We start from the raw sequence: 13814 nt of genomic DNA, 5'->3' as shown, positions 1-13814 counted from the left end.
TGTTTTATTTAGCATTTTGTAAATCCCATTGAGTTCTGTTGGAATAGTCAATATCCCTCCACCACCGGAAACGGAAATGGGGCCTGTTTACGCTTAGTTGTAGTCTTTTCGCAAGGCCCAAGTGTTTCTGCTTCACTCTGTGTACTCCGACGTCGAGGTGCTAACGTCTCTGTTAAACACTTTAAAAAACTCTGAAAATGGAATACGAAAGGTGGATTCTTGAGGAGGACATATTGGACTTTGAGTTTGACAGTAGAGGATACCGGCAGCCAACTAGTGGTCTGGAGTGTGCAACGCTTCAGATTCGAACGGGAAGCGGAAGTTTATATAAACGGTTGTGATGTATCGGAAAAAATAGTTCTGGGATTTACAAAATGCTAAATAAAACAAGACAGGAACGGTTTTTCTTCACGAAACTTTTTTTGGAACGTCATTGAACAGCGCTGACGACCCGGTGAGTAGCATATTTTAAAAAAAGAACGTTTAAGGTTGTTTTAAGGACATTATCGGACATGCTCTATGGAAGCCATTCTGAAGCAGCCAGGGGGGGATTCTGCATGAGCCAAAAAGCAGAGACAGGACCAATTGTCAAAATTTTGGTGTCGATCATTCGATTTCATCCTGGACACTACAGAAAATGGGCTAAAAGTGTTAAAAACCGGAATTCTCCTTTAAATAACCTGCTGCTGTCATTCTGCACATCTCTGATGTTGCTTCTATTTTCAAAAATCCATTACTGTAAAAATGTCCATAGCTGCATATTGGTTATTTATTCTCCAGTTTTATATTGTTAAAACACTTTACAGAATTGTATTTTTTATATTTTAACTCTTCCCTATTATGTTATTCTTATACATTTTTCTAAAGTCCATATTTGTGTGACCATTTTCAATAATCTTTCTGCTGCTGTAAATTTGCCCATTGTGTGACAATAAAGAGATTTCCTATTCTATAAAAGGGTTAGAAATATATAAGTAAATCTAAACAATGTATGTACAAAATATATCTGCAAAATCTCTAATATTCAACAACAAAAAATACTTAGTTAAGCATATTTTGCAAAACAGCAATAAAAAAATTAAACTCCTATCAGATTTATAGTCCCCACACTGCAGATATATTCGAATCTGTCCTTAAAGGTATACTATGCAACCGGGGTTGATTTTCCAGCGAGGCTCCCCCCAGAGGGCGAAAGTAAAAGTGCACTGTCGTAAATATGCTCAGCTGTTCTCCTGGTTTCTCCGTCAAGCCAGGGGCGGTTGTTTTGAAAAAAACGTCAGTACAAACAATGACTAACACAGTGAAAGTATGAACATGCACACAGAGAGAGAGAAACCATTCCAAAGTTACTTACAATCGCATCAGCAGAAACGCGAGGTCGGCGTCACACTTGCAGCCCTCTTTTTCTTTTAGCTCTCGCCATTCGGAAAAAGCTTGCCCGAGGTTCACCCGTGTACGACTCCTCTCTCTGTCCAGAGCCCTTTTCCTCTTTCTTGCCTGCTCCGACATGGGCTTTCGCTGTTTTCACGCTGGTTCCGCCATGATAACTGCACAAAGATCGCCACTGTGCTAGCAACGAGCATGCTTTTAACTGGGGGCGTGTAGCAGTTCTCGCCGTAAAGCAAGACCGACTCTCGCGAGACTTCTGAACCTGTGGGTGCGGGCCGAGGGCTCCTGCAATTGCAAGTGCGGTATTTCCCCCACAGAACACCAGGGCGGCCGAGAATACCTTTGTTCAACCTGAAATGACTCATTTAATCATCCAAAACGTTATGGAACATATTAATTAACTGAAAAATGTTGCATATTGTGCCTTTAAATTACAGCCAAACCCATTTACACAGTAACAGATAAAAACCTTTAGATAAACCAAACATTCTCTATCAACTCTATAACCATTAAAACAACTATTTTCATTCATCTCAGACGGAACTATTCACAGACTTGTATTATATTAAACTGAACTTGCAATTTTCACCACTGTTCAGCGCCAAGTAACATTTCCTCTGATCACGGAGCAAATCCCCATGATAAGACATTATTTCTTTCATTGTCCTATTAATTCATTACAGGAATTGTTAAGCATTTTTAATAAATACATCTTGAATAAAATTATAGTTTGTTATTGGAGTTATTGCTGTTGACTTTTACAGAAAAGCATTTTTAATAAATCAACTGTAAATATAATGTTATTGTAGGATTACGTAGGCCTATGTTAAGTGAGTGTATGCCACAGACATCTCTATGCATGGGAACGGAGATTACACCCCCCCCCCCCCCCCACCCCCGCGCGCTCCAAGGTGTCCTGGTTTTCCCAAATGAAAACCCTAATATGGGCAAAAAAATCGGATTTGGGTCACTTCAGGCTGCAGTGTGAACGTAGCCTTAGAACTGCTGGACACAGGTTAGACCTTATCCATGAAGATCGGAGACAAACTGAGGTTTACTGGTTGTCTGGAACAATAACTGAGCACACATTAAAGATATTCACAGGAAGCCAAATTTAAACAAAAAAGATATGTCTGGCTTAGGTCTTTTGCTGTAATATTATCAAGGGTAATAATCTGGTGAAGAGACATGAGCCTCTACCTCCTTATTTACACACTAATCATCTTGATTGAGAGATGTTCTCAGGTGTGCAGCAATATGGCACCAGCAAAGATCCTCTCTGTGACAGGAAGCTCACTCAGACCAGAAACACAGTAAAACCGCAGAGACCCTAACACAGGCATCCCCAAAGTCAGTCCTCGAGGGCCGCTGTCCTGCAGGTTTTAGAGGTTTCTCTGCTTTAGCACAGGGAGCAGGGAAACCTCTAAAACCAGCAGGCACTCGAGAACCGACTTGGGGGATGCCTGCAAACATTTAAAGCTGCACGTACCTGATGAGTTTCACTTGAATAAAGTTGAATCCAAGTCTAGGTCTGCTGTTCCCTTATCAAAGAAATGCATATGGTTGGCATGTTTGGCATCAGTGTTTACCCAACTGATCCAAGTGGTTTGTTGTTAAAGAATGTTTCCTGCTTCTTTTCCTCTGACTCTTTTTAATCAATAGCAGTGAGTGCTGGGTGGGTCATGTTGATTCCCTCCTAATGATTTGCACTCAGCGTGTTCCTTACTGTAACAGATATTAGCCTGGCATAATAAACAACTTGGTTTGCATGTGTATAGGTTTTTAAATACACTTATGGATTGAGAGTCCATTATTCCTGCATGAACCAGTTAATGAGAGCTGAAGTCAGTATGTACAACCCAGGATTACATATTGAATAAACTATATAGCAGTGTTAAAAATAAGGCAATTGATTGTAGTTGTCAAAAATATTGATACTCCCAACTGACTCCCAAAAACATCCTAAAATACAAAAAACTGATGTTGTTTGCAGATTTTTGCCGATTGTAATTTTAGATTTCTGGATTATTTGCACATAAAAGAATAATATATCGGACAGCCTTAAATATTTCTGGATTTTGTTAAAATGTAGTTACTTAGTTTGTATTATCTGTACTTTATATAACTCACATCTATTATTCTGTTTAAATTGAGAAACAATACAGAGAAATGTTCTTAATGCCTTAAATTGTTTGTCATTTTTTATCCCTGTGGTATCAAAAATGTTATCAAGTATTAAATGTTTTCCCGGGTTGGAAATGTTTGTGCCATGACTATGATTATATATAATATACAGATGATTTGAATGAATATTGCAGCTCTCCATCATTCTACCTCCTTTTCTTGTTCAATTATCAAGTAGTGATTAATAACTGCGCATTTTTAAGTTAGTGAACATAAAACTTTATTTAACTCACAGTTTAGATCTACGTTCATGTACTTCCACTCGATAGTCTGTGTAACTTTTCAAACTCTTGTTCTGATTTCTGTGCAGGGTGACTATGTCTGGTTGGATTTGAAGACTGGCCGAGAGTTTGAGGTCCCCATCGGTGCTGTGGTCAAACTTTGTGATTCTGGACAGATCCAGGTGTTGGATGATGAAGGAAATGTGAGTCTTGGAACATTTGCAACACACTGGTAACAATGAACATTAACAGGACTGTATGAGTAAAAGATCACTTTCAACAAGCTAAGAAATTTGGTTTTCCGTCACTCTCATGATAACCAGCAGTTCAAATAACCACAGGATCTAGAGAAACATTTAAAAGGGATAAAATGGGAAAGGTATAAAAGCCTCACAGCTGTATGTCACAGGTGTCAAAATGGTTCCAGAAAGGGCCATGTGGCTGCAGGTTTTCTTTCCAACTATGCAATAGCACACCGGACTCCATTCATCTCACCAAGTCATCATGTTAAAGGAATAGTACACCCAAAACATGATTAGCCTTCATTTTCTACTCACCCCCATGCTGAACAACACTCTGGAGTACTTTTTTGATATCTCAAATGCATCTGGAGATCTGGGAGGCTTCTTGCTGTCTGCTGACATTCAAATAATGGAGGTCTATGGTGCCCGAGACAGAAAGGTCCACAAAAAACGTGTCAATATTCCTCCATACTGGTCGTCCAATGTATTCCAAGTGTCCTGAGTGGGTAGCATCCAGAATTTACTCGAAACGAAGTCATTTAGAATGTTTTTAGAGCATAAACAGTAGTGTATAGGATTTCCTAAAAGCGCGCACCTGCGGGTTCACGACGCTACGGAAACCGGCAGACCAAACCAGATGAAAGTGCGCATTCAGCGTCTGCTCTGCCGATAATGCAAGCATAGAAGAAGAAATGTGCTGTTTACCTGTGCAAAGAAAGAAACAACGAAAGAAAAATGTCTGAGGACTTCAGTGTTGAGGAAGAGCATGAGTTCTATGCCGAGCTGATTGCGCTGGTTTGGTCTGCCGGCTTCCGTAGCGTCGTGATCGTGCATGTGCGCGCTTTCAGGAAATCCTATACACTACTGTTTATGCTCTAAAAACATTCTAAATGACTTCGTTTCGAGCAGTATGGAGGAATATTGAAACGTTTTTTGTGGACTTTTATGGACCTTTCTGTCTCGGGCGCTGGGCACCTCCATTATTTGAATGTCAGCAGACAGCAAGAAGCCTCCCAGATCTCCAGATGCATTTGAGATATCAAAAAAGTACTCCAGAGTGTTGTTCCGCATGGGGGTGAGTAGGAAATGAAGGCTAATCATGTTTTGGGTGTACTATTCCTTTAAGACTGGACTCAATTAATGAGATGAATGGAGTTGGAAAGAAAACCTGCAGCCACACGGTCCTTTTTAGAACCAGTTTGACACCCCTGCTGTATGTAAAAGTATGGGTGCATCCTATCCTTTAATCAGTTTTTTAAGAAAATAGGGAAATAGTGCAACTTATTATTGCAAATTACTGTTCCTCACTGAGAAAAGATAAAGCAGAAATGGTAAAGCTCTTCATAAACCAGCAGTGAGGACCTGCTACCCAGATGTGTTTTACTATCAACAGCAGGTGTGACCATGTCTATCAAAGCTTGAATTTCGGCCGATTGATTTTCAGGGTGTTAACACGGCAATTCTCCGTAAGTGGGGCGTTAAGGCCTGGAAGGTCTGATGACAAAACTTTGCTCTATATAGTATTGTTATAATTTTGTTATGAATAACATTGATTTTCCTTCTGTTGTTTTACTAAACAAGGAGACATTTTCAATTCAGTGACATTCAAAATGACTTAATTTGTTCTTGACAGAAAAATGCAATTAAAAAAGAAATAGGAAATAGAAAGATGTCCCTGTCCACATCACTCCTCTGTTCTGCAATATTGATGTATTTTCTCTCATCCCTTTTACTAATTTTTAACATGACCTATAGTGAAATGCTTCAAACAAAGGTTCAATGAGCAGACATGGAAAGCTCTCCCATGTTTTTTGTGAAATTAACTTTTAGCTTTTTATTCCTTAACTTTTTTTAGCAGCACTTTGAAATACATACCGAAATGTTCTTTAAACTATATTAAGTGTTATCTTTATTATTTTCAAATATCCATCATTGTTACTGGCAGGAGTCCGAAGCCAGGTCAGGCAAACAGATCAGAAAAGGAGCAGGTAGGCTCGGTGGTTGAGAGGCACAACAGGTCAGGATCAGAAACACTCGGGTTAGCTAAATACCCTCTCATTCCAAAGGTAAGACAGAAAGAGGCAGGCCCAATGGTTGAAAGGCTGAATGGTTCAGGATCAGGAAATCAGAAACACTCAGGTAAGCTAAAAACACTTTAAGCACTGGCACGAGAGAACAAGAATAATCTGGCTCTGATGACTGGATGCAAGCAGTTTAAATAGAGACAGGAGCAGCTGGATCAGATGAGAGGTAATGAGAAACTGGGCAGAATTGAACAGGTACATGAAATAAGTAATGGGCTCTATGCACAGCTCCACTACTTCCTGAATTTAAAGCAGCTCCTTTGTTTCCTGTCTTTCATTACTGGACGAACTGGTTAATCCAGGTGTGTCTGGCCAGTTACTTAGGTCATACACACCTGGATTAATCAGTGCATCCAATCATGAAAGACAGGAAACAAAGGAGCTGCTTTAAATTCAGGAAGTAGTGGAGCTGTGCATAGAGCCTATTAAGCCAGTCATCAGTGCCAAGATCATGACAACATCTTTGTAGATCACCTGCAGCAAGACAATTTATTGCACACAGAATAAATATAGCTCTCCTTATTTGAAATCTTTAAAGATCATATATATATATATATATATATATAAAACTGTACCTGGAGCGTGTAACAAAAGTAATTTCCCTCTGGGATTATTACAGTATTTCTGATTCTGAAATGTGTTTTTCTGTTGTTGTTTTGTTTTGTTTATAAGGAACAAAAAGCTGTTTTAGTGCCAGATATTAGTTTTACTGTGTTTTACTCTGCCAATACAGACCTGGTTCAGCTTTTTCATACAGCAGTAAAACCTTTGGAGCAATGATGCCACTCAAGGACTATTTAGAGGGCAATCATTGCTCGCTGATATGTTTCAAGTGTTTTGAACTTAGATTTTTTTGCTGTGAGATCTGATCATTAAGTGTGAGTTTTTTGGCAGCAAATGCAAACCACAGACATAAATGGACCAACATGCTGAATATTATGGAAGCACAGATGAGAAAGAGAAGGTGGATATTGGCATACATGGCAGCTATTCTCTTATTTGCAAGTTTTTCTCTTGTTCATCTCTATTTTTTAATTAAATGTAGAAAATATATGTTAAATTGTAAGGTACAATCTGCCATCAAGTCCTTTAGTTTTTTAACCCTGGACTATTTTATCACCTAATAAATCATGTAAAAAAGTAAACCCACTTCCTTAGCTTTGTTATTCAGGAAAAAATTTAGCTCTGCATTTAACACATCCCTTTGGGGAGCAGTGGGCTGCCACTATACGGCACCCAGGAAGCAGTGTGGGGTTGAGGATTTTGCTCAGGCACCCAGAGTGGAGGCTGTGGGGATCGGACTGGGTTCTTCCAAACTTCTCAGAGCACAAGTGCACTGCTCTAACCACTAGCCCAACACTCCCCTCTGATTCGACATCACTGTAAATTCAATGATGATTCAGGGTATTTAGATTATATTGATTAGGAATGGCAGCACTCATAAGTGTTTTCACTTATTGGAGTTTCACTTCGGTCGTCCAATTTGAACTTGCTGACGGTTCCTCGGACCCATTTTAAGACCCGAGGAGACAGATCTTTTAAAGCTGTGGTGCCTCGACTCTGGAATGAGCTACCTTTTACCATTCGTTCTCTTGTTTGTATAGACACTTTTAAGAAACAACTAAAGACCCACTTTTTTAAACTCGTTTTTTAGTTTAATACTGTGTTTACTGTTTTTGTATGTTGTTTTAATTTATAGAAACCTTTTTATAAATCTGTGCAGCACTTTGTGACCCTGGTCTGTGAAAAGTGCTATAGAAATAAAGTTTACTTACTTACTTACTTACACTTACCGTATTTTCACGACCATAAGGCGCACCGTACTAAAAGGCGCAGTCTCAGTTATGTGTCCCATTCTGTATTTAACACACACATAAGGCGCACCGGACTATAGGGCGCGTTTTTTATATGCAGGTACATGTCCTCTACTACCTTTAAATACCTCTACTGCATATTTAAAAATACAGCGGGCCCAAAACTGAGTATGATTGTGCTTTATTCATGTATTTATTACAAAGTATTAATCAAACCTGGGAGCTGAGCTGAGACAGACACATCGCAGATGACAGAGCTGTGATCACTCCTAAATTAACTTAAAATCTTGAAACCTGCCGACGGAATATGTTCGCTTTTATTACCGGTATCCTGGTGCCTGCAGTTTAAATTATTTAGATGAAAAACACCTGCCAGCCACCGCGGTGAACCCGGAGGCTGCCCAGCCTAGAGGCTGCTGATGAAGGGATTTCTACTGTTGGTGCACCGCTGGTATGTGGGGGTTTGAGCGCCTCCGACAGAAATAGATAATCTGGATGAACTGACTGCAATTATGAAGTTTTCAGGTGGACTTTCTCACTTAAAGACATATTAAAACTACTTTATTCCCACTGATCACAGCAAATATAGCTGCAAGATTTAGATTATTTAGATGAAAAAACACCTGCCAGCCGCCGCTGTGAACCCGGAGGAGACCCGGCCCAGAGGCTGCTGTTGAATTAAGTTTTCAGGTAGAAAAATAGAGCGGGAGCAAAACTGAGTATGATTGTGCTTTATTCATGTATTTATTACAAAGGATTAATCAAACCCATCAAAGTCATCATCCTCTGTTTCTGAATTAAACAGCTGCACTAAATCAGACATGCCAGATTCCCCTTCTTCGCTGTCAGAGTCACTTTCCGTGCCGGGCGGCTCCTCAGAAATAATGCCGGCTTTTGCAAAAGCTTGAACAACAGAGCCAGCAGACACGTTTGTCCAAGCATCTACAATCCATCCGCAAACGGTGGCGTAACTTGCCCGGCGCTGCCTTCCACTTATCCTGAAACTGTGCTCTCCGTCTGTCACCCATCGCTCCCACGCCGCTCGCAGCCTTACTTTGAACGGCCGCTTCACACCGATGTCGAGCGGTGGAAGTTCCTTTGTCAGACCCCCCGGGATAACGGCGAGCACAGCGTTTATTTTTTTTCACCATGTTTTTCACATCAGCTCTGAGATGGGCACGCACGGAGTCACAGATTAAAAGCGATGGTGATGCGTGGAAAAAACCACCTGGTCTCCTCACATACACCTGCCTCAGCCACGCTTTCATCATCTCCTCATCCATCCAGCCCTTTCATTTGCTTTAATATCATATGTCATCAGAGCGCTGTGTCTGTCTCGCTGTCAGCTCCCAGATCAGCTTCTCTGATTGGTTGATGCGGCGCTTCCAGCAGAAAAACTTCAATTTTTCCATCTTGAGCAGCAGCAGCGCGTTGGCGGCGCGCTCCCGACGCGCTGCGCCTGCTGCTCAAAACGCGCTGCGGGACCTTTTGCTGCGTCTATACGCTCGTCAACCGTTGACTTTGCATGTAAACTCGCTGCTTCTGCTGCACCTGCTGCGTCCAGTTCACAGCGAGCACAGCATTAATTTGTTTCACCATGTTTTTCACATCAGCTGTGAGATGGGCACGCATGGAGTTAGATTAACAGCGATGGTGATGAGTGGGAAAAAAAACCACCTGGTCTCCTTACATTCACCTCCCTCAGCTACTCTTTCATCATCTCCTCAATGAGGTGGTCTCAAAAGTCGCAGTTGCAACACACATAGGGCGCACCGCACCAAAGGGCGCACCGCACATTTTGAGGGGAAAAAAAGACGTTTATGTGCGCCTTATAGTCGTGAAAATACGGTATAATGGTTAATAACAGCAGTATACACAATGCATTAGATCAACAGTGGAGGAATCCTGAAAATTTTAAATGTGTTCATCAACCTTCATCTCATACATCGGCTTACCTTCAGGAGCACTGGATCTCACCACAGAATGCCACCAACATTAAACCAATGCACCCCACCTCCATCCATGGTGTGGAGGACATGATCAGGCTGGGAGACCTGAATGAGGCTGGGATTCTCCGCAACCTGCTCATCAGATACAGAGAAAAGCTCATTTATGTGAGTATTAATGCTTAAGTTGTTCTATCTGATAATAATTCATTGAGTACAGCGGATATACTTCTAAACCAAAGTGCAGATCAACGTTATCTCAGTACCAGTTTTTTAGGGGGGTTATTTGACTTTAAGCACATTTTAGATTTAAAGACTTGCATCTCCTGTCTTAAATGTTTTAGAAATATGTTTAGTTTAATGCTCAGTTGTAGTCATTTACATACACTATATTGCCAAAAGTATTTGCTCACCCATCCAAATTATTGGAATCAGGTGTTCCAATCACTTCCATGGCCACAGGTGTATAAATTCAAGCACCTAGGCATGCAGACTGTTTTTACAAACATTTGTGAAAGAATGGGTCGCTCTCAGGAGCTCAGTGAATTCCAGCGTGGAACTGTGATAGGATGCCACCTGTGCAACAAATCCAGTCGTGAAATTTCCTCGCTCCTAAATATTCCACAGTCAACTGTCAGCTGTATTATAAGAAAATGGAAGTGTTTGGGAACAACAGCAACTCAGCCACGAAGTGGTAGGCCACGTAAACTGACGGAGCGGGGTCAGCGGATGCTGACGCGCATAGTGCGAAGAGGTCGCCAACTTTCTGCAGAGTCAATCACTACAGACCTCCAAACTTCATGTGGCCTTCAGATTAGCTCAAGAACAGTGCGCAGAGAGCTTCATGGAATGGGTTTCCATGGTCGAGCAGCTGCATCCAAGCCATACATCACCAAGTGCAATGCAAAGCGTCGGATGCGGTGGTGTAAAGCACGCCGCCACTGGACTCTAGAGCAGTGGAGACGCGTTCTCTGGAGTGACGAATCGCGCTTCTCCATCTGGCAATCTGATGGACGGGTCTGGGTTTGGCGGTTGCCAGGAGAACGGTACTTGTCTGACTGCATTGTGCCAAGTGTAAAGTTTGTTGGAGGGGGGATTATGGTGTGGGGTTGTTTTTCAGGAGCTGGGCTTGGCCCCTTAGTTCCAGTGAAAGGAACTCTGAATGCTTCAGCATCCCAAGACATTTTGGACAATTCCATGCTCCCAACTTTGTGGGAACAGTTTGGAGCTGGCCCCTTCCTCTTCCAACATGACTGTGCACCAGTGCACAAAGCAAGGTCCATAAAGACATGGATGACAGAGTCTGGTGTGGATGAACTTGACTGGCCTGCACAGAGTCCTGACCTCAACCCGATAGAACACCTTTGGGATGAATTAGAGCGGAGACTGAGAGCCAGGCCGTCTCGTCCAACATCAGTGTGCAACCTCACAAATGCGCTTCTGGAAGAATGGTCAAAAATTCCCATAAACACACTCCTAAACCTTGTGGACAGCCTTCCCAGAAGAGTTGAAGCTGTTCTAGCTGCAAAGGGTGGACCGACGTCATATTGAACCCTATGGATTAGGAACGGGATGTCACTTAAGCTCATATGTGAGTCAAGGCAGGTGAGCAAATACTTTTGGCAATATAGTGTAACATCACATGAACGTTGATGTCATGACAATAAAATAACCCTTTCATTGAAGTTCAGGTTAGACCAGGGCCGGTCCTTGCCCATTTGTTGTCCTGGGCAAACGACTATCCCTTTATCACTATTATTCCCATCTTTCTCTCCATCTGCTTCCTTGCACCTGAACAACATGGGCTTTGTTAAATATAGTATTCTGTATACATTCTGGTCAGTAAAGAGGCATTACAGATTTCTAATGATACGGCCACCTGTGGCCAAAATACAGAACTGGGCACTCTTCTGCTTATTCTTGTAGCTCGCGCTCGTCCTCAATAAGGTTGGTTTTTTTCTTCCTTTATAAGGAGTTGCTATTGGTGTCTTTGAGTTAAGCTGGATGCCTGTTGTTTCTGAGTGTGCAAAAAATGTACAAAATGTGTCTTTTAATATTGCTTATTTATTCAAAATGAATAACTTCCAGATTTATGTATTAAGAATGATAACGTTTCCTTAGTCAAAATTAATACTAATTATTTCATTCATTTCAAATACATAATTTTTAATTGTTTGAATTGCATACTAATCATACAGTAAATTTAGCAGTGTTACAGTAACACTTTAAGAGTTAAATTTAACACCAATCTGAGTTGATTTAGTCCCACTTTGAATTAGTGTTAAATTAACTCTCTACTTATTGTATATCTTAATCCAATTGTTGTTGTAATAACTCTAAAAGAGTTAATGTACTTCGACACTGCATGTTTAACTCTGTGGAATTTAGTGTGCAGGTTACCTATATGCACTCAGTTTGCTCTGATTGCTTCTAATTCTTTTTCTGTCAAGGTGTAAAGCTTATTGAATGTAAGATTAAACTCACTGTGGAAAGGCCTCTGATATACTTTCCAATAAACCCTAAATGTTTGTGATCAAATGAACCCATGTTCTGTTGCTGTCTGCTCCCTTTTTCATTTATCTATTTCGCCCTACATGTTCTCTTCCTTTCTATTTCCTCTGAAGACGAACTGTGGTGGGAGGGTAAGTCAGCACCCAAACTTTAAGCATGGCTACAAAGAAGAGCACATTCTGTGCAAAAACAATAGAAGTTAATGCAACTCATGCATGGCACTAGATCAGCAGCACATAATATGTGTACTAAATATGAACTGGATGTATGTTGCATGTATGTTTCTGTCTCATAACAGTGAAACCAGAGATTTTTAGAGTGACTAACGGTGACTTTTCTTACATGTTAATAATTGATGGTGTCATGTTCTGGCAGGATGAGTAAAAATAGGTTACTGGACAGACTTTTTTTTTTTCCTCTGACGGGTTTACGGGGAACTAAGCTCACTATAACAGCCTGGGTGCTTGTGCTCATTTGTTTTTCAATATGGTGGTTAGTTCTCATGTGGATAGTCTCATTGTCAGCCTATAACATGAGAGTAGAGTGAGCTCATCTTCCTTCAGCAACAGAGAGCACAGACTCGTATCTGCAAAACTGTCATCAGCTTTTATACTGGCTACAGTCTTTATTTTGTTTTATTTAAAATCCATCCAGGTTTTATAATTATGATTCTTTATTACTGTGTCTACTATGATTAAAGAAGTATGTTTTTTTTTTTTTTATGCATTAACAATAAAAAAAAATGGGGAAAAAAAAGAAAAAAGTCATATAGATAATGTTCGGAATTAGTGTGAACAGGTGTGTTTTTTCTTCTCTAGAGAAACGGGTAAACCTAATTTATTTGCAGCCGATGTTGTTAGATCTTTGAAGACCCATTTGTTAAGTTATTCAAAAGCGACCCTTAAAATGTTCAAATAAGTTAACCCTTATTTCTAATCGATGCAGACGTACACAGGCTCCATCCTTGTGGCCGTGAACCCCTATCAGCTGCTGCCTATCTACACCGCAGATCAGATCCGCCTCTACACCAACAAGAAAATTGGTGAAATGCCTCCTCATATCTTTGCTATCGCTGACAACTGTTACTTCAACATGCAGAGGAACAACCGAGACCAGTGCTGTATAATCAGGTAGAAGACATTTTGGTGACTTTGGCCTGACCAACCAGAGCACATGATGAGGATCTTAAACTTCTTTTTCATACCTATTAGTAGTTTCTATGTCTGCTCAGAAGATTTATAAATAATTTAGTTTAGATAACACAATTTGATACATGTAGTAATGTAAAGAAAAAAACAGAAGGACAGCTTTATTATTGGAATGTTAAACTACCCCTGTATGTAAAGCTGATTAAAGGGTTTTCCATGAATGTCCCCCCATGGCTGTTGTTTCCCTCTTATTGCTGATTTTATTTATTTATTTT

At 40.6% G+C, this 13814-nt stretch overlaps 1 protein-coding gene across 4 annotated transcripts in view; it reads left to right on the top strand.

Annotated features, from left to right (window-relative positions):
- myo7aa (myosin VIIAa) overlaps positions 1-13814 on the top strand; it is a 74867-nt gene that overhangs the window by 13154 nt on the left and 47899 nt on the right. For 2 of the 4 annotated variants that reach the window (XM_038288505.1, XM_038288507.1), the window contains exons 2-5: positions 3884-3997; positions 9896-10048; positions 12505-12522; positions 13337-13521. In XM_038288505.1, the coding sequence (XP_038144433.1) occupies positions 3884-3997; positions 9896-10048; positions 12505-12522; positions 13337-13521 (470 nt within the window). The remainder of the gene's footprint in view (positions 1-3883; positions 3998-9895; positions 10049-12504; positions 12523-13336; positions 13522-13814) is intronic. The other 2 variants (XM_038288506.1, XM_038288508.1) reach the window with 1 other exon arrangement.

The sequence above is a fragment of the Cyprinodon tularosa genome, unplaced genomic scaffold, assembly GCF_016077235.1.
Source record: "Cyprinodon tularosa strain WSP-4 unplaced genomic scaffold, ASM1607723v1 ctg257, whole genome shotgun sequence".
NCBI lineage: Eukaryota > Metazoa > Chordata > Actinopteri > Cyprinodontiformes > Cyprinodontidae > Cyprinodon > Cyprinodon tularosa.
This window is presented reverse-complemented; position numbering and strand designations above follow the sequence as displayed.